This window comes from Microtus pennsylvanicus, chromosome 22, assembly GCF_037038515.1.
Source record: "Microtus pennsylvanicus isolate mMicPen1 chromosome 22, mMicPen1.hap1, whole genome shotgun sequence".
Classification (NCBI taxonomy): domain Eukaryota; kingdom Metazoa; phylum Chordata; class Mammalia; order Rodentia; family Cricetidae; genus Microtus; species Microtus pennsylvanicus.
This window is the reverse complement of record NC_134600.1, coordinates 33,741,777-33,762,091: the sequence shown is the minus strand read 5'-3', so window position 1 is coordinate 33,762,091 and position 20,315 is coordinate 33,741,777. Positions and strand designations below refer to the sequence as shown.

Below are 20,315 nucleotides of genomic sequence, written 5' to 3'. Positions count from 1 at the left end.
TTTTGCTTTTACATGAACTCGGGCTGAGTTCCCATCCTACGGCTTAGCGGCTTAGCTGTTATCATCTCATAGGCAAGAAAGCCTCTCTTGTTGACGGAAAGCCATTTGCCCCTCTGTGTTTTTCTCACTGTCTGTACCGTGCCTTTCACTCTGCTAAGCCACAATGGGAGATGACGAATGGCTAGATATCAGCAGTGTGTGGCGCTGTGGTAAACAGAGAATTAGCCGCTGGTTTTCACCTGACGATTCTATAATCTAATTAGACAAATTGACAACAGCCCGAAGGGAAAAAATAAAAGCGCACGTTAGCACACTAAGCGAAGGTGGAGGAAGCGGCATATTAAAACACATCTTACAGTTTCGGAAATATCTTAGTCCCTTTCCTATGTATTCTATACTATGATTCCAGATGTCACATTGGGTGAGGCCGTCAAATGAACACTCCAGTCCCCTATGATCTGAATATCATATACATTTCAGTATTGAACTCACCCCTTTGTATCATTTTTTCTAATAAAACTCAGTGACTTCATTCCGTACTCCAATAACTCATCCATGGGAGTAAAGGGTACTCACATTTTTTCCCTCAAATAAGAGAGGGAATACATTTTGATTGCTGTAAGTACTTGAAAGGTATTTCTATATTCTTTGCTGTCTTATGAAAACATTAATGCCCTTGAGATCATTTCTGAGGTGGCACTTCATCCCTAAAATATCTATGCCATTTCTTTTAACTAACCAACATGTTTAGCCAGAAGATTATTCGTAAAGAGAGAGTGGCTATATTTCTCTGAACAAAGCTTTCCCTGATGTATTACTTCACTAACAAAATAGAAGAGAGTTTGTTACACAGAATAGGTATCACACACACATGTGCACATGCACACACACAACACACACTCTTTCACACACACAACGCATACACTCTTACATGCACACAACACACACTCTCTTACAATCACACAATACACACACAACACACATTATCACACACACAGAATGCACATACTCTCACACATACAACTGATACCCACACTCTCTCTCACACACACAACACACATACAACCACACAACACACACACTCGCTCTCACACACACAACCACACAACACACAACGACCACCACACACACACACAAACCTTAACGGAAAGGAAGAGACAGCAGATGCAGAAATACCCCTGTGCAACCACCCAGAAGAGGGGATGGGGTCAAAGCTCCTCTTCTTCCCTCAGGAGGTATTCTGTGCCTGAAGCACCTTGCATTTTCTTGTAGACTATGATGCATGTTCTTATTCTGCCCTCTCATGCCAGTAAGTAATCAACAGTATAACTTTTCCAGCAATATAAGAATGACTCTTGCTGCCGTCATTTCTTCTCAGAAGGGAATAAAAAAGGGAATTATAAAACATACACTAGGAAAACTATAACTTTTGTACTGAGAACTTATTCTCCTTTGATGAGACGGTTTATAGAAGCCGAACCTCTCAACTATCAACCCTATGCAAGCCTTTCTCATGTGCCTTCTCAACATGTGAGAGTTAACACTTGGTCCATCCTAGTCTAATGTTTTCACCATCTTTCATTTTAAGGATCGTGTAGTCTTCTTAGGTGACCAAACTGAAGCCCAGACAAGAAGCTTAAGAGACTTCTCATGACTTGCCAAGCATCCTCAGACTGGGGTTCCAGGGACCCTGTTGTTTCCATTTTATAAGGTGAGTCTACCCAACACTCTAAAACAGTTACTAACAAAGGACTGACAAAGTTAGGCGCATCCTAACTTGAGTCCGTGTTTCTCCATGTGTGCCTCCCGAGTGCCTTGCTGCTCTTCCTTCCTTCCACACATGATATTCCTTGTTCCTGAATGGCTAACAGATTGTTGACCTTACTCCAAACCAATATTGGATTTATACTTTTGAAATATTCACTGCCCTCTCCCCATGACTTCTCCCCTTATGACAGGAAGGCTCAAACCTTAAAGATTTAAGTCTTTTTCTTCCTTTGTCTTTGTGTACTAGAACCGAGTTACCACCTCTCTTCTGCCTCCCTCCCCTCATCAAGGTCTAGTTCATTCACTGGACTTGGGGGAGAGAGGAATACCTGCATTTAGCAGGCTGCAATTGTATTCTTTTTCTGTGTTGGCAGTGGCAATGTATCTGGTGGATGGTGACTGGGCATGGAAGGGACAGGTATTCAGTAGCCAGCTCTCTTGGGGATGGAGCTGTGTGGTCATCCTTGGGAGACTGCACTTTTTGGCTCACTCGACCTCTTTCCCCTCTGTCAGTTCCTGCCACGTTGGGGCACTGCCCAACCTGTTGTGGCTGGGTTTTCCTTGCCCAGCAGGCAGTTCTCAAGCGGCGTGCGGAAGACAGCAGGCACTGTTCACCATGGTCACTTCAGCTATAGAAACCCCACGATTGGGCCTCGTCACACCAAATCCTGAGCAGCTCCACTGCCCTGCCTTCTCTTCCACTGTCTCTCTGTGCTCTGCTAATGTTTTAAGCTGACTGACAGAGAAATCATGCTCCCTGTCTGAGCAGTTGTCCAGTTTGGAAATTACGCACTCAGGTCTCCTTGCAGGCAATGGCAATTTTAATGAGTCACTTAAATCGAAACGTGAGATGGGAAATATTCCTTTCCCGCTGAGACGGCTGTATTCCAGCCAACATGAATATTGCATCCTACACAAGTAAAACCCAAAGGTTCTCTTCCTGCTCTCCACCTTGTGGAGATTCGGGTGGAAGTCGGGGTGGTGGTGGTCTATTGTGGTGCAGCGGTCCCATGGTAAGGAAGATCTGTGGGCCAGAGTCAAGTCATGAAAAGCACACAGTACCCCACTATGAGGTTTGCTGAATTAGCAGATGAGGTATGCATTTATATTCGAATGGTCAGCAGGGGATGGCAAACCTGGTGTACTGAGGTGCTGGGGTGCGATTGTGAAGCAAAACAAGATTAGCCAGATAAAAAAACTCAGTTACAGCTCTGGGCTTCTGGCGCAAGGCTGAGGGTTATCTGGTATCACCTCTGCTTTTCCAGCAGGGCATGCATTCATTCATGCTATTGATTAACCAGGCTGCAGCTGGCATCAGTAAGAGACAAGAAGAGTCACCATGGAAAGCCCATTTTGTGTTCTTTCGCATTTGAATAGGCAAAGAAATGTTCTGTCTGCCAGTAGCACGGGACCTTGTTCTGCTCCCCTGTAAACCCTGTCAGGGATCCTAGGCACTGCCTCTGCTTGCCTCAGGGCCAAATGTCTCCTTTTCATAGAAAAATGTCACCCTTTCTCTAGGAAGTGGCAGGTAGTTATTACTTTTTTATTTTTAAAGACAAAATGACCTTTGCGTTTTGTTAACAACAACAATAACTAAAAAGCAAACTGAAAATCTCTCGAAAATGCAGGCCTTGATGGAAGCCCTGGAACCAGCCCTGCATCTGGGGTTGGCGCCTGACTTTCTGTTTTGTGAATTCTTAGATCTCAGCGGTCATTAGTGATGTCACCTTAGGCCACTGTCAACCACCAAAGCATCTTGTTTCCCAGGATTTTCACGAGCACAAGGGTGGATGCTTTTGTTCAAGCTGCTGTTTCTCCCAGTTCCAACACACGCACACAGATATACACAGGCATGCACACAGACATACACACTGACACAGTGACAGATAGAGACATACACACAGACACACTCATGTACAGACAGATGTACACAAAGACATACATGTACACACAGACAAACACAGATATACACAGATGGACACACACATGCACACACAGAGACACAGAGACACACACACAGACACACTCACGTACAGACGCAGACATACACACAGACACATACATAAACACACACACATAGACATGCCCCAAAGACACACAGATACACACCTGTACACAGACACATACACAGGGACACACTGTCACACAGACAGACAAACAGACACACACACACAGACAGACACATGTACAGACATGCACATAGACATAGACACACAGACACAGGTAGACAGACAGACAGACAGACAGACACATACACACACCCCCTCACTGCTTTGACATTTCAGAGCCATTATAATCCAGCTTTATATTTTTATAAAGCTCATGAGCAACTCCTCTGGAAAATGCCAAACCTGTTGCATAGTTTACTTAACATTCTCCTTAAATTTGGATAATTCATATTCCATTAGAGATGCGACAATCAAAAACATCTTTTTTTCATGCAGAATATATGTTCGTTCTCTCATGAGGACGCAGGGGACAATGTTCCCAGTGTTCTCTTTTCTTCTCTAGTCAGACGATGAAGCAGGAAGGGCGGACTTGTGAAGGAGGAAGGCCCCCACAGATGATGATGCAGAGGAAGGGCTGGGCTACTGTCTCGGCTTCTAGAGCTAACCTCTCCTTTCTTCCGGCCATGACTTGCACAAGGCAGGACTCTTTCTTCCTGGTGTTAGTTCTCCTCACCAACTAGAGCCGGATTTCCTAACAAGGTGGCGAATGAGACCAGCGCGCTTAGATTTGCCACGTGTGCTCTTGTTGCTCCCTGTGCCTCCTCAGCTGCGGCGTGTAAGAGACGCGCTAATTACACGGGATGTAGGGATGATGTTTCCGCAGCTGCAGGCTTCAGCCTACTTCATCTCTGATTTCACCAGCAGAATAACACGTATAAACAAAGGGCCCCGTGGTAATTTATCTCCTATTGACTTCAGCAATGTCTTCTCACTGAGAATGCTAAGAGGTTTTAGGATGATCAACGAAGACCCAAGACTAATCATGAAGACATGATTCTTCCCTTTTCTTACTACAAAGATCATATCTCTGCACGGTTATTCACTGAGACCCACGTGCCTGTCTGTAAGGGTTGTGCCAACCTCCTATGCAGGTATTTATTGCAGGCAAGATTATCCCTCTTCATAGAAATAATTACCTCGCTTTACGCATTTTCTAACTGTCCTTTGATTTTCTTTTTAATTTATTGTGACTCAAGATGATTCCTTTCATGTTTGGAGTGGGTTCTCATATCAGAACTAAGGGAACATAAACAAAAGATGATTAGGCTCTGACTTTTCTAAATTATGTCTGGAAATGAAGATTAGAATTCTATGATTTAGGTAACTGGCAGCCAGCACAATTGCCAGGGGTCCATACATGAAAGCGAGGTGGCTTGTCCCTCTTTCACCATTATCCAGCCAGGAGAATAAATTTCATCAAGTTTGCTACCATACTGTAAGACTTGTTAACGCCACCTTTAAATCTAAAACAATCTGAAGAAGCAAGCACCCATGGGTAAATTCAGAGTAGAACGATTTTACTTCTAGGATCCAAAGGTTGAGTGTAGGATATTCACAGTTCAATCAGCTGTGCTCAGTCAACCGCAGAATATCAAACTTGCTCAGTTTCCGAAAGACAGTCTTGTTACTATCATTAGTTTTGTTAGCTATCATTTTCATGTCCCACATCCTTTCCAAGGGCTGTTTATTAATAACTCATCTGGTGAGATGTTTGTGCAAACTACGATGGGAAAAATTTAAACCACGATGCTTTAAAAAGTCCACGAATGCTGATGTATGGTTATCACAGCAAAGCTTACACTCCCGTTGTCTAGCTCAGAGAATCGGTTCTGCACAGATAGATGCTTGCATTTGCTCAACCAACAAGTTGAATCTGGCGATATATACTCATGTGATGAACTCATTTGAAGATTTAACTATCAAGTAAGACGCTGTCCATGCCTCAGGGCTCTCATAATCACGAGGAGGGTGGAGATGAGATAAGAGAGTTTAGATCAGTCAGGGGAGGGATTAATATGAGTCCTTCCTATAAGGAGCGCATAATCTCCCAGTGCATAAAAGGCTCTCCAGTCGAGGAGAGAGCAGTAAGAATTTCACACTGTTTGCAAAAATACATTTAGCAATCTTGCCTCAATTTGTATTATTTTAGCTTCTTTATCAACAGAGAATTGGTGATTCTAAACCCCAGACATAAAGAAGCCGATTGGGGAAGAAATAGGAAATGCATTAGGATAACATGACCACTTCAAGCTTGTCTACCTTAAGTTGAACACCTTACATTAATACACCACAGCCAACCACTTTCTTGAAGCAAGACATATGAAAAGGTAATGTTAATTCTAAAATCTCCAGGCTACTTTTATTAAATTTAAGACATGATCTTTTGGATTGTTTAAATACCAATTTTATACTCAGCAAGACTACTCTAACGTAAGACCCCTGGGATTATAATGCTTAGCACCATTGTGAGGTGTGCTCTTGGGCAGAATTGCTGCTCCATTTATTTTCTGTTTTAGCTCCTAATGGAACAACAGGAGAAAAACCAAAAATAAATTAACAGAAAGGTTCTGGGCAGAATAGCTTAAAATTAATAGTGAGAAGAGTCTGTTTCAGTGCATCAATTTCCCTGAACGTAGTAGGTAAAATTATCATGTTTATCATATCTTAATCATCGTGGGATTTTTCTATGACTAGATATATGTATTTGTTAAATACATATTCATAGAAAAAGATATATTCATAGAAACACACATACACACACATATATGAGAAAATATCTGTACTAAAATGGCAATAAGGTTCCTGGTGCCAGTATGTGAAAATCGGGTTATGGTGTGAATTATTCCTTCTAGAGCGCATATTCATGCAGCTTTTAAATTAAGAGGGCATAAAGAAACAGTATAAGGTGAAAAGAAAAGTATATAAATAAGCTAAAACCCAGGTACCATAATACCTTTTGGATGAGTTATTGAGGAAACATAGCATGATTTAGGAATTGGTACATCATTTTTTTTTAAAAAAAAAAAAATCATCTCATTAGCTCACCAACTCCAGCCGGACTGGGACTGAACGAGCATGGGATCAAACTAGTCCCTCTGAATGTGGTTGACAATTGGGGCAGACTGAGGGGCCAATGATAATGGCATTGGGATTTGTCTCTACTGCATGCACTAGCTTTTTGGGATCCTATTCTCTCTGGATGCACACCTTCCTAAGCCTGGATGGAGTGGGGAGGGACTTGGACTTCCCACAGGGCAGGGTACCTTTCCCTCTCTTAGGACTGGAGGGGGAGGGAGGAAGGGAAGTGGGGGAGCGGGAGGGAAGTGGGAGGAGGGGAGGAAGAGGAAATTTTGATTGGTATTATTTATAGAATAATAAAAAAAGGAAAAAATCCTCTCGTGTGGATCCGGTTGCAGCTGAAATCAAGTGCGCTCTCCGTTGTGATATCGGTACCACTTACTTATTATTCCCGAAGGAACACGGGGACAGAAAGCATTCGCTATGGCTCTCATCTGTGAAGTGTCTTGCTATTGATCTGAAGGACATCTCTACAGAGGGTGTATTAGGTGTGTGGACAGAATGAAGGAGGGTTTTAAAAGTTCAGTACATTTGGAAAGATCAAAAATAAATATATCAGCAAGCTAAACAAGCACAACTTAGTTTTTCTCCTCTGGAGATGCTGTCAGCAGGCTGAAAATTCAATACTCTCATCGGGTGTTTATAGAGACCAAAACTGTCTAAGACGGCAAAAAGGTAGTGCAGCACATGAGTTTTTATAATTTATTTTCAAAGACTATATATCTTTTAATTATGTGTATATATGTGTGTATTTGGTGGTAAGTACATGTGAGCGTGGGTGCCCATGAAGACCAGAGGGATAGGATCCTTTGGAGTTGGAGTTACGGGTGTTTGGGAGCCAATACTGTTAATAAAACTCAAGACCTCTGAAAGAAGAGTCCATAGTCTTAATAACTGAGCCATCACTCCAGCTCTGTGGGATGGGGCACAGGAGAGAAATGTCGAAATAACCACTCTGTGATGTGGTTAATTTTTTTTATTATAGATGAGAGAGAGGAGGAGGAGGAAGAGAGAGAGACAATCAAGAGGCATCTAGAAGAGTCCAGAATGGTAAGAGAAGAAAGTAGACTGGACATGGCCAGGGCTAAGGAAGTGGGAGAGTGGGAAAGAATAGCTGAGATAGAGAATAGAGCATAGCTAGGTAGCGGGTGAGAGACTGAGAGGGATAATAAAGAGAAAGAGGCTAGCCAGAGATAGATAGATAGATAGATAGATAGATAGATATATGATAGGTAGATAGATGATAGATAGATAGATAGACAGATGATAGATGATAGAGAGATGATAGAGCTATAGATGATAGATAGATATATGATAGGTAGATAGATGATAGATAGATGATAGGTAGATAGATGACAGATAGATAGATAATAGATAGATGATAGATGATAGGTAGATAGATAGATAGACAGATGATAGATAGATGATAGAGAGATAGATGATAGAGAGATAGGTGATAGATGATAGATAGATGATAGGTAGATAGATGATAGATAGATAGATGATAGGTAGATAGATAGATGATAGATAGACAGATAGATAATAGATAGATGATAGATTGATAGATGATAGACAGATGATAGATGATCGATAGATGATCGATAGATGATAGACAGATATAGATGGATAGATAGATAGATAGATAGATAGATAGATAGATAGATAGATAGATAGAGTATAGTGAGAATAGCTGGGTTATAAGGAAGATGAGTAACTGGGGTGTAAGGGAAGTCTATGACCGGAGGGAGTTTAGGGCAGAGGAGGAGGTGAGAAGGCCTAGGATGCTATCATGGACTTTGATGTGTGTAACAGACACTTGTGAGGTGGAGGGAGTCTGGAGGCCAGCATGGGCTTTGACATGCTGGTAGGCACTACTGGTAGCCATCACCCCATCAGCCAGAGGTAAGGGAAATGACTTCTTTGGCCTATTGGATCTGGCCATACAAATCCCTGAGGAATACTGGCTTTGACCTATCATCCAGTCATCCAGGCTGAGCTCACCTCTGGATTTCTGGACTGCCTTTGAAACTGGGTAGTAGGAGTTACCTTTGGCTCCAACACCAGCTGCAAACCATTTGTTTCATTTTTCTTTAAAGAAGAAAAGAATCTAACATAGACTTGAGTTTGAGTATTTTTCTACATTAAAAACTATGTAAAAAATATTTCTCCTGAGAGCCTTGGACTAACAAAAAATCTCAGTAACAAGCATGGGAAACCTCCCTTTGAGATGATGGTCAGGGAAGCCCAAGACACTCCCAAATAATAGAGGCTTTCGTCATTGTCTCTGGCTGCCTCTCAGAACCAGAAGGTAAGACCCTATTGCTGAAGGTGCCACAAACTTCACACACAGGAACTGGAGGAATTGAGCTTGAACTCACCTGGAAGCCTCCTCCCCGAAGCTTGGCCCTCATGGTAGCTGAAGGTATTATGCAAATATCAAAGGAAGAACAAAAACTGTCCTGTCCATTGTTAAAACACAGCAAGATATCCCCCACGGGTGCAGCAGAATATGGATCTCGGAAGAACCAGCAGCTGCCTAATTGGACTTGAAGCTCCCTTAATAGTAGGGGATTTATGCCTAGAACTGTAAACCCAGTCAACTTGGGACTGGTGAGGCCATGGAGAGGAGAACTTATTACTGCTACATTCTTAAACCAGCACAATTAATAACTTCATTCTAAATACTTAGCATTGCACCCACAGATAAACAAAACATTTACCTCTCATCAAAGAATCCTTTTTTTTTCATCAGATGAAGACCACAGAGAATCATAAGGGTTAAAATGGCCATGAGGTGTCAATCCCCAGCTGATCCATCTACAACATAACCTCATATGGCTGAACAGAAAGCTCAGGAGAGATAGCAGAAGGAGGGATGGAAAGGTTGTGAGAGCCAGGGGAGCAGTGCATCTGTAGCAAGACAGTGTCTTCTATGTATGATAAAGAAGCCATGAAATCTCAACAATACGGTTAACCCTAGACAAGACCTGAAGAATGGTAACATCAACTGAAATAACAGCATGAATGGGAGAAATTTTATAAGCTGCTTCCTACTCTGGTGAGGAGTTATAGGTAATAAATGATGAAAGAGAGAGAGAAAAAGAGAGACAATATATCATTCTTCTCAAGAAATAAGACCCGTTAAGTTACCTAATTCCACGTTGTCTATCCCTAAATACATATGCACGTGAACAAAACTAAGTGTACTCAATAGGTTGGGCTGCCCTGTATTTATATATCAGATGTTCTCTCTCTCTCTCTCTCTCTCTCTCTCTCTCTCTCTCTCTCTCTCTCTCTCTCCAATAAGGAAGCAGAGGTCATAAAGTTGAGAGTGGGGGAGCATGGAGGAGTTGGAGGGGCAGAAATGACACACTTACAAGACTCAAATGTGAAATTCTCAAGCTATTAAAGAACTGCATCAAGTTATTTTTATTGGATAAATAAAGCTAAAAGGAGAGTGACTTAAGTGTGTGTCACCTGTCATTAGCTCTACAGAGGAGGGGAAGGGGAAATGGGAGACTGTGAGAGGAAACATGGGCTCCCATGGAGGTAAGAGGCAGTTTTCTCAGAAGAGTCTGAATAACCAGAACAACTTGTACTGGAAAGATCCCGAGTAGATGAAAATATGGCTCTACTTTCTTGCCCCCTTTCCAATCAATAGTGAAGCGTATCTACTTCCCTCTGAGTCTGGGCTGACTTGAAACTCTCTGGTTAAGAGAATAAAGTAGACCCATGCCGTGCCAACTCTAGCCCTGAAGAGGCACGGCAGCTTTCCTCTGTCTGCTGGGTAACCCTAAGTTACTGTAGGACGCTCAAGCCAGCCTTCATTTGAGAGCATGTTGAATGAGATGCCTGGTTAGATCTCAGCTATTATCACCATTCCAGCAGAGTCATTAACATGGGAACAATCCACCTTGTATGACCCATCCCTGGGAGTGGGGAGTGGAGTTTCCACATGAAGACACTCGTGCATATCCTGAAGAGGAGATGGGAAGTAGCCACTTATATGGCATGCAAGGCCTCTTGTTACAAGAAGAGTTTCAAGAATCATGGGCAAATAGTGGACTATTCCTCTATATCACTGAACTTGGCACAACTTGTAATGTAGCAACAGAAAATTAAAAGGCACTTTAGCAAACTAGGAAAAAAAAACAATTTTGGTCATTCCATTTGATTCTGTCAATTGAAAAAAAAAGTGAGAACATCACCAGACCATTTTACACACCCTGCGTGGAAACACAGGTGGAGGTGATGATAAACACTGGCTGACCCAATAAAATCCCCCGTAAGAAGGAAGAAGGCAGTGATGGGAAGAGACCACCAAAGAGCATGTCTAGAACTCAAAAGGAGCCTGCAATGAGTCCAAGCACATCAGGAGGTGGCGAGAAAATAGGTTATAGAAGTCATTTAAAAAACTTTGTAGGCCTTCTCATGGCTTATTGGAGGATATCTAAAGTCACTGGGTTTTTATTGAATTTATTGGATATTGAAGCCATTGGGCCGTCATCGTTTGGATGACACCAGTACTGAGTGGGCAGCAGGGAGGAGATGGGAAGCCACCGTTTACAAGGTGGGAGAGGTCTCTTGTGAGTCGCTGCTCCCCCAAGCAAATGGGGCAGCTATGATTTCAGAAATTACAGCTGTGGATGGAGGTTTCTTAAATGATATCAAAATTCCCAAAGAGTAAGAAATTGCTCACATTCAATGTCTCAGAATGTTTACATGTTTAATACGAAAGATAAACATAAGGATTCTTTTTTTTTCCTTTAGGGAAAATGCCCATAGACTTAACATCAAAAGTTAGTCTTTGGGGACAAACTATTCATAAACGCTCCTTCAAAGCAATTCTGAACATAAAATACATGGAGATCAGGGAGGAGAGGCTGCAGATGCTGTAATCTGTTTAATATGTGAAGGTACTCAGAACACAGAGGGCACTGTATTTCAGATTCTAAGGCTGTAGCTCAAGAGATGAAACACAGACACATTAACTATGTCCTCTTTAGGGAACATCTTAATATTAACCACCCACATCAATGAACGGAACCTGATAGGTTGACCGGAGCACTACGTAGAAAAGAACAAATGAACACACCCATTTGTTACTGTGTTATCTCGGGCTACTTTCTAGATGGCAAAGTTGAACTGTTAGGATTTACTCTTTGACTCATCTGAGAAGGGTTTGCTACCTCTCGCTCCAGTGTTCTCTTGGTGGGTAGAAACATGTGAACAAGATAGAGTCTTGGTTGATCCATAGAGGTCCCGAAAGGCTAGGGATTATAAAACACATGGCAAACATTTACAGAAGGTGTGTTTTGCTGTATACCTGCATGCAGAGCCTCTACTGTGCATCTCAAGCCAGAGAGGAAGGGAATCTCAGAGGAAAACCAAATAAAACTTCAGAAAGGCTGTGGAGATGAGCTGGCTAATCAAGCATGAGGACTTCCATTGGAGTCCCCAGAACCCATGTTAAGATGCAGAGCGTGTTAGCACATGCCTACACTCCTCCTGTGGGGACGTGAAGACAAGGAGGATCCCCTGGGCTTGTGGACATCTAGTCTCCCTGAAGTAGTGAAGTCTGGGTTCAGTGAGAGATGCTATCATCAGGCAACAAAAGATGCCTGATATTGACTCTGGCCTCCATATGTATATAGACAAGCATGTGAAGACACACACACACACACACACACACACACACACACACACACACTCCCCAGAAATCAGACTATAATTCCATATTCTGCTCTTGCCTTATAATCAGATGCAAACGTAGGTCTCAAATAACATTCAGTAACTTCCATGTACACCACAAATGAACTCACAGATAAATGCATTAGGAGAAAATACATCATTAAAATAGCTCAAAACAAAACCAATAATGTACCCATGAATAAGCCTAATAAGGAAGTGAAAGGCTTCCACAGTGAAAATCTCAAGTTTCTGAGGAAGGAAATCAAAGAAAACACTAGACAATAACTAGACAGTAGAAAGATTTGATTTCCCAAACTCCTTACCTGAAAGAATTAACATTGTGGAAAGTGATATATTAGGCAGAATTCTGTTATTTTACTTTACAGAACTAGAACAAAAAAACAACCCAAGAATTTATATGGGACAAAAAAAAAAACAACTCTATGGAGCAAGAACACGGCTGGATGTATTGCAATACCTCAAATTATACTACAGAGCTGTAGCGGTAAAGAAGTCTGGGGCTGGCATAACGCCAGACCAGTAGACAAACCGAACAGAATAGAAAACCTGGAAATAAACCAATAAAGCTATGACACCTTTTTCTTTCATTTTTGTAAACAAAAGTCACTTTTAAATAAGGACAACTGGTTTCATCGGGCACACGAGAACTGTGCTCTAAAGAAATGACATAAATGGCGGGCAAATGGGGAGGACGGCAATGTGGCCTGCACATAGCGGAGGCAGAAGGAAAAGTTGTGGCCACTGCAGGACAAGGTAGGACAGGCAAGACATGCTTCTCTCTATCCAAATGGACCCTCTGGAATGGCTTGGGGGTAGGGGTGAGATGTCTGTATGCGTGCGTGCATGTAATCATGTAACATATCTTAGTTTGACATGTTGTGTATTTACCAGTGCACATGCGTGAGAAGTCGAGGGTAAGACATTGTGTGTTTTCCTCTATTGCACTTCAAGTTGCTGACTGGAGACAGGGTCTCTCACTGCACTGAAAATTGCTCTTTGGGCTAGACTGCTTGGCCAGTGAAGTCTTGGGATATGCCTGTTTCTGTCCCCTGTGAACTGTCTTGGGTGACAGTCATGTGTTGGCCATCTAAGCTGAGGTTCCTTGCTTACAACAAATAGTCATACACATGGGATCATCGTTTCAGTCCTGAAAAGTGAGAAATTTTAAAGAAAGCTATTGCAACAAGAAAAAATCACAACGGGACTCCTCTCCCAAGACAGGGTTTCCCTGTGTAGCCCTGGCTGTCCTGTAACTCACTCTGTAGACCAGGCTGGTTTGAACTCACAGAGTTCCTCTTGTCTCTGCCTTCTAAGCGCTGGGATTAAAGGTGTGTGCCATGGGAAGCTTTACAAAGGTGTGTGACAGAAGCTGTATTGATGTTGTGCCACTGAGGTCACTGAACCAACTCGACATACAAGAGAGTATGAAAATCTTACAGTTTTCTAAAATCGGTAGCAGAAATGCTAAGGAAAATGTGTGATACTCCATGCGGTGTAAGAGAGCAAAGCACCATCTTCTGCTCAGTGGACAGAAACAGGAGTCATGTCTGAACTGTTAAGGGGACTGTTGCTGAGAAAGACCTCATGAGTCATGCAGACGAGGATAACTCAGCACAAAATTGTAAAGCTACTTAAAATGAGAATTTTTCAAAGTAATTCAGTTTCAGGTTCTTAAACACAAATTTTGTAGATGGTAATGTTGTCTTGCAACACCAAAAGGCTGGACATGCCAGAAACGAATTAGCTGCCTCTTGGGATGTACGCCTGGAGGATGGGAAGAAGAGGTAAAAAAAGATTTTGTTCACTATAAATATTTTCATGCTAGTTTTTTAGTTTGTGAACATATTGCTTCGACAAAATTACAAGGATGTAAATGTTCATCCCAAATCCCATTTCTTGGAATCTGGAATTAGCAGGTCTGTGGGCATAAGAATCTTCATTTAAAAAAAAAAATTACCAAGCAGACCGTGTAGAGGTTTACTGCGTTAAACTGCTTGTTACCCAAGCATGCGACTGGTGTTCAAATTCCCACCACATGTGAAGAACCAAATGTAGCAGCATGATCCTCTGAGCCAGTGTTGGAAAGTACAGACAAGAGGGGCCCTGGAGCTCCAAGGCTAGCTGGTCTAGAAGAATCAGTAAGAACGGGGTTCAGTGAGAGACCTTGTCTGGAAAGAAAAAAAGAGGGGGTGGAGCATGACAGAGGAAGGCGTTTTGATGTCAGTCTTCTGAAACATGTAACTGCACACATATGTGCAGACCACACACACACACACACCTTACCAAGAATGGCAGAACTACCTGGGTACCCCTACTTTCGTAAACTCGGATACTGAGGTAGCGAGCAGCTAGTACTACTGATCTATTCGAATGAAGAACTGCCAGGGGCTAAGGGTGCCGGCAGCTCCATCCTTCACGGTGCTTATTTGTGACCTGAATAATAAAGCAGACGATATGCAAAAAATAACAAAAAACTAACATTGTGACTTCATCACTTCTCCCTGGTCTCTAGAGCAAGCTCATGGGTTCTTCCTCCTCACACACTGGTAACCACTGGAACACTGATTCAACATCAGCCTGGGGAGAAACACAAACCATCACGCAGCAAGAAAGCTATTCAACAGAGGATGGTAGCTAAACACCTTTCAGACTCTGTGGCCTCTGTGAGCTATGTTATATCCAACCTGAGTTTAGAATGCTTTGAACAGTATTCACTTAGGATGCAAAGATACAAAAATACTTATAAGGATATTACCAGGGCCTGTGGTACCTGATTTCCAGATTGTGTAGAACACTTAATAGTCAGTATTAGACAGTCCTTGGGCATCACAGTAACGTCTTTTGAGAAACCTTCTGGAGCATTACAGAACCACTGGGAACTGGCTCAGCTGTCCGAAAGCAACCAGAGGGTTGGCCTGGGGGCGCTACCCTTGCATTCGCCCCGTCCTCTACTAGCCGGAAGTCACTACCAACTGAGAAAGAATTCCCTGTTCTCTCTTTGATGTGATGCAGAGCCCTAGGGAAACATTGTTTGTTTCCGAAGCAAGGTACTGACATGTTTCCCTAAGCTGGAGGTAACCAAAAGCTAAAAATGTTGATTAGACTGTTTCCGTGTTTATTTCAGCATCACGTGAGACCACTCATTTCAAACACCAGTTACTGTCCTCTAATCTCTATAATATTTACTTTTGTTAGTTTTAAAGCTTCTTTAATATGTAAAGTTATTATTTAAAAAATAGAACAATTTATTCTCGAATATACCTGTTTATAACATGCCATGTAGAAGACCAAAACTGGGTTTGATTTTGTTTTTGTGGTGAGTTATCTTACTTAACAATATTGCCTAGGCTCTATTACAAGACAGGTATTCAAAATTCAAATGGCACTTCTTCATTAAACATCACCCATACTTCCATCTATCCCCCTTCCATGCATACAATCCATGCATGCATGCATCCATCCATTCATTCATCCATCCCATCCAATACATCCATCCCAGCCAATCCATCCATCCATCCATTCCATCTATCCCATCCATCCATCCATCACACCCGTCCATCCATCCATCCCACCCATCCATCCCATCCATCCACCCATCCATCTCCATCCATCCACCCATCCATCCATCCCACCCATCCATCCATCCATCCACCCACCCACCCACCCATCCATCCCATCCACCCATCCACCCATCCACCCATCCATCCATCCATCCATCCATCCATCCATCCATCCATCCATTCCATCCATCCAATGCTTACACCTGCTGCTGGAAGCAGCACCCACCTATCATACACAAAACCCTGGGTTCAGTTTCTCCAAATAAAGGAATCCAGAATCAGTGCCTGTTATTTACCCGGCAGTATGTTAGATCTGAACGGCGTCAGCTACAGAGCAAGGCTTGTGCTTAATTGGTTGAGAATTTATTCCAGAGTTTAGGACAGGATATGTGCATGTTTATGACTTTTAGAACTTTAGGAAATATGACCGTCTATAGTTCTTTGGTGTACATTGTAAGCGTAGTTAATCGTTCCCGTTTGTGACTCTGAACTTCACCGCAAGTACACCCAAGTGAAAACACTCACACACACCGAGGGTTTGCAAACCTCTCTCAGGTTTTCCTGATACTCTTGCGTGTGCCTGTCTTCCAACAGCTCTCCCCACTTGGCAGGCCAGCAAACATCTATTCATCTTTTAAAGCCCTCATCCAGGGAGGGTTTCTCCTGCCAAAGTTGACACCTTCTTCCTCTGCACCATTTCATTACTTAGGCATGTATTTTTATTATTGCACTGGTATACACATCCACCAACATATCATTCATATCATTCATCATCTCTGTTTGCACTGCAGATGCTGCGGGGATAGAAACATTTGTCTTTCGCCTTTGCCTCCTCATTAATTAGCAGAATGCTTGCCGTGCACAGACCTTCACCAAATATTCGCTGAACCAAAGGGCAATTCTTCTTTATCATAACTTGTTCAATTTTGTAGAAATACACTTACATGTGTTAAAATTTTCTTGTGACTAGATGTGAATATGTATTTCTGAATATTTAAAGAGCATTATGTTTTGTTTAATTAAATTTTTTCCTAATAAGACAAATTACCATGCGTCCAAATGTTCAATAAAATGTTACAGCACACTCCTTTTTAAAAATTTTTGTTATTTAGTTCCCCTCTCTCCTGATGAAGGAGTGTTGTATTGCTGGTGGATCTAAAGCCCCTTCTAGATGTAAGCTACCTGGAAGTGCATTCCTCTTATCATGTCTTTGTAGCCTTGGTATAATTCAATGTCCAGGAGCGGGAGGCTGGGGAGGTGTCTGCTAAACACACCAAGAGCAGACTCAATAGGAGATTCTGAGCAGGCTTAGGGTTTTGGTTCTTTCCTCTCTGTTAAGAGCTGATTTGGGGGTTTTCTTTGCTGTGGATGAGTCTTAGCCCAGGTGTGGCAAATTAGAGAATTAAGGCGGAGAAGGAAAAAAAACCTCATTGTATAAATGTTTGTGTTTGGTTTTCTACTTTCTTTCCTAATTTTGAAACATGAATTCTGGGATAGATCATAGAAAAGTAATTAACTCATTTACCTTGGCAAAATGGATTTGTCAAATATTTAGCAGAAGTTCAAGAGCCCTGGGATGCTTTCTCTGTCAAAACAAGCTGAATCCCATAACTTGCTTTTTTCCTAACAGCGTATCGTAAGAGCGTTTTCAGCTGTTGCAGTGTTTAAGGGTTGGGAGCGTGGCAGGGGAGTGTGAGTGCCTTCTAAACCTCTCTGGGTAAACTGTGGTGCTGGACGCCGACTCTTGTAGGAAATTATGTACACATGAGTTTTAAATCAATTGTGTTTTCAAAATGTAATGCGTTTTGAAGTTCAAAGATACTTTTTTTTAATACAGACACAGCGTATTGCATTACGTCACCCTTCTCTGCCAAAGTCTCCCAGATACGCACCATTTACCTTTCCACCTATAAAAAGAAAACCCCAAACCATCAAGTCCAGCTTGAGCTCTCCGTGTGCTCTTAGATATTTGGCCATTCACTGCAGTGTGGGCCCTAGGGCTCACATCTGGTCTTTGAAGGTGGTGTGAAGGTCAAACGTCTGTGTGGAGACCCAGACTGTGTCATACACTTTAGTCCCTGCTGGTGAGTAGTATTGAAATATATACTCACATAGGATTCTTGGGAAAAGACAGGCACAAAGAAACTAGCAAATAGTGATAAAGCTTTGGCAACTTTAAAAATGAGCAAATTCAAATAAAGACCTCAATTTTATGTCTTCTCTTCTCAGACAAATGCCTTTTGGACTCATGGAAACAATTCAGTTCATAAATATAGAATCACATCCATGGTAGAACTTGTCTAACTCAGTTCTCTAACTTGGGCATCTCACAGGCTCCATTCAGAAAGTTGAGGGCATTAATTGAATCAAGGTAAAAGGAAATGCAAAAATGGTGATGGGCTTTATCTCTTTTTCAGGTATAATCACAATACTTTCAATACGACCTAAAGGACTTTAAAATAACACCACAAAAATATGAATAGGTGTTTTATAAACAGATGATCAAATTTAATTTATTTTTTCCCACGTAAGGAAATTACTATTTGTAAATTATGAAACTCATTCTTGGGTCAGGTAAGCGAATCACAAGTCAGACTGTTAAATCAGACTGATCTCATTACTTTTTTTTTTTAAACTCTGGGAACTTTTCATATTTTGTTTTCTCTGTTCTTAACAATCTGGGTCTTTATTTCCATGTGAAATTAATTTCTGTTATAATTTAGATAGACATACAAGTAATTATATATGAAATCCAACTGATAGTGACTAGAAAAAAAACACATTAAAACACTGTATAGGGACATATTAAAAGTAATGTTTTTGTGATTTTCCTCTATAAGATGTGCATACACACGTAAATATCTGACCCCAACAATTCAGCATATGAATACTGAAGGATTAACACAGGCTTAAAAGTATCAGCGACTGAATATGAGTTAGCAAAGTGTGAGATGCTGACCTCATCCCTAAGAAGGAGCCAGCGACAACTCAGAAGAAGGCCGGCTCTAGTGTCTGCTGGACCAGGGAACAGAGGGACCAGTCTGAGAAGTGAGACAGAAATCGAATCTCCAGGTTGTTTACAGGTGACTTCTGCTCAAAATCTAAAGCAGGGAACCTATGACTTGACATTTTCTACACCAAAGTGACCTTTGCCTTTGGAATTAAGCCACAAAGCCATCTCCACATCTTGTTTACAGAAAAAGAGTCGCTGCAGAGCCAATTCCCAGGCTCCAGGGAGCTTACCTGTCTCCATTTTCCCATCTTGCGCCGCGGGCCCATCCGGGATCACGCTTTTCACCTGGAGGAACTCGTCCGGCTCATCGCCACCAATGATAGTGAATCCAAAGCCCATGTTGCTCTTCTTGAGGGTGGTGCTGAGGAATGTCCCCTTCAGTTGGGACGCATCCCGGGTGAAGAGCGGCTTTTCTACATCGGCCAACACAAGTTAAAAAGGGAAAGGCATTTTTAAGACAAGTTATCAGAGAACAGTCAAGCACCCAGGAGCAATCCCTGCGAATGAGGGAGGCTGGCGTGGAGAATTGTGGCCACTTGGGGAGGAGCATTGTCCTACAGATGCAGAGCCATCCCAAACATCCAGGAAGTCAGGCAAGGCTGTGGCTGGAGAGCGGCGGTTCAGGATGTGCTTCCTTGAAATCAACCTTCTAGAGGTTGAAAGGGGCGATCAACTGGCAAGACAGCCTTCAAATAACATGTGATTTACGACTCTCTCAACCGCTGAGCCATCTCTCCAGCCCCTGCCTCATAACTCTCTACTTCTGAGCGTTCTTAGAGAAGAGGGCAGCGTGAGAGGCTGCTCCGGTACAGAGCCTTCATCGCGTGGGGTAGAAAAGCAACCAGACTGGTTTAAAGACATGAAACATGTGCGGGTCACACCGACAGAGAAGCGGCCCACCTTGGGTGTACGCTCAAATTGCTTAGCGAGCCGACCTGGATGTGGGACTGAGTTAATTTTTGTTCCCACGGCTGTGCTGTGTGATGTCAGGAATTCAGTTACAGCTCTCCTGACCAGAGAGTGTTTAGCACACTCTGAAGAGTGAGCAAAAAGCAAGCCAGTGTCTCTAGAAGGTTGTGAATGTAAAGGTGACATTTTTTTTTTTTTGTAATAGGTTGACATATTCCAATCGTATGGCCCAAATGATCTGAACATTACGTGAACCCACTCAGTGAG

At 42.3% G+C, this 20,315-nt stretch overlaps 1 protein-coding gene across 6 annotated transcripts in view; it reads right to left on the bottom strand.

Annotated features, from left to right (window-relative positions):
• The window catches only part of Magi2 (membrane associated guanylate kinase, WW and PDZ domain containing 2), a 1,214,245-nt gene that overhangs the window by 236,182 nt on the left and 957,748 nt on the right, over positions 1–20,315 (bottom strand). For all 6 annotated transcript variants that reach the window (XM_075955872.1, XM_075955873.1, XM_075955874.1 and 3 more), the window contains one exon: positions 19,370–19,552. In XM_075955872.1, the coding sequence (XP_075811987.1) occupies positions 19,370–19,552 (183 nt within the window). The remainder of the gene's footprint in view (positions 1–19,369; positions 19,553–20,315) is intronic.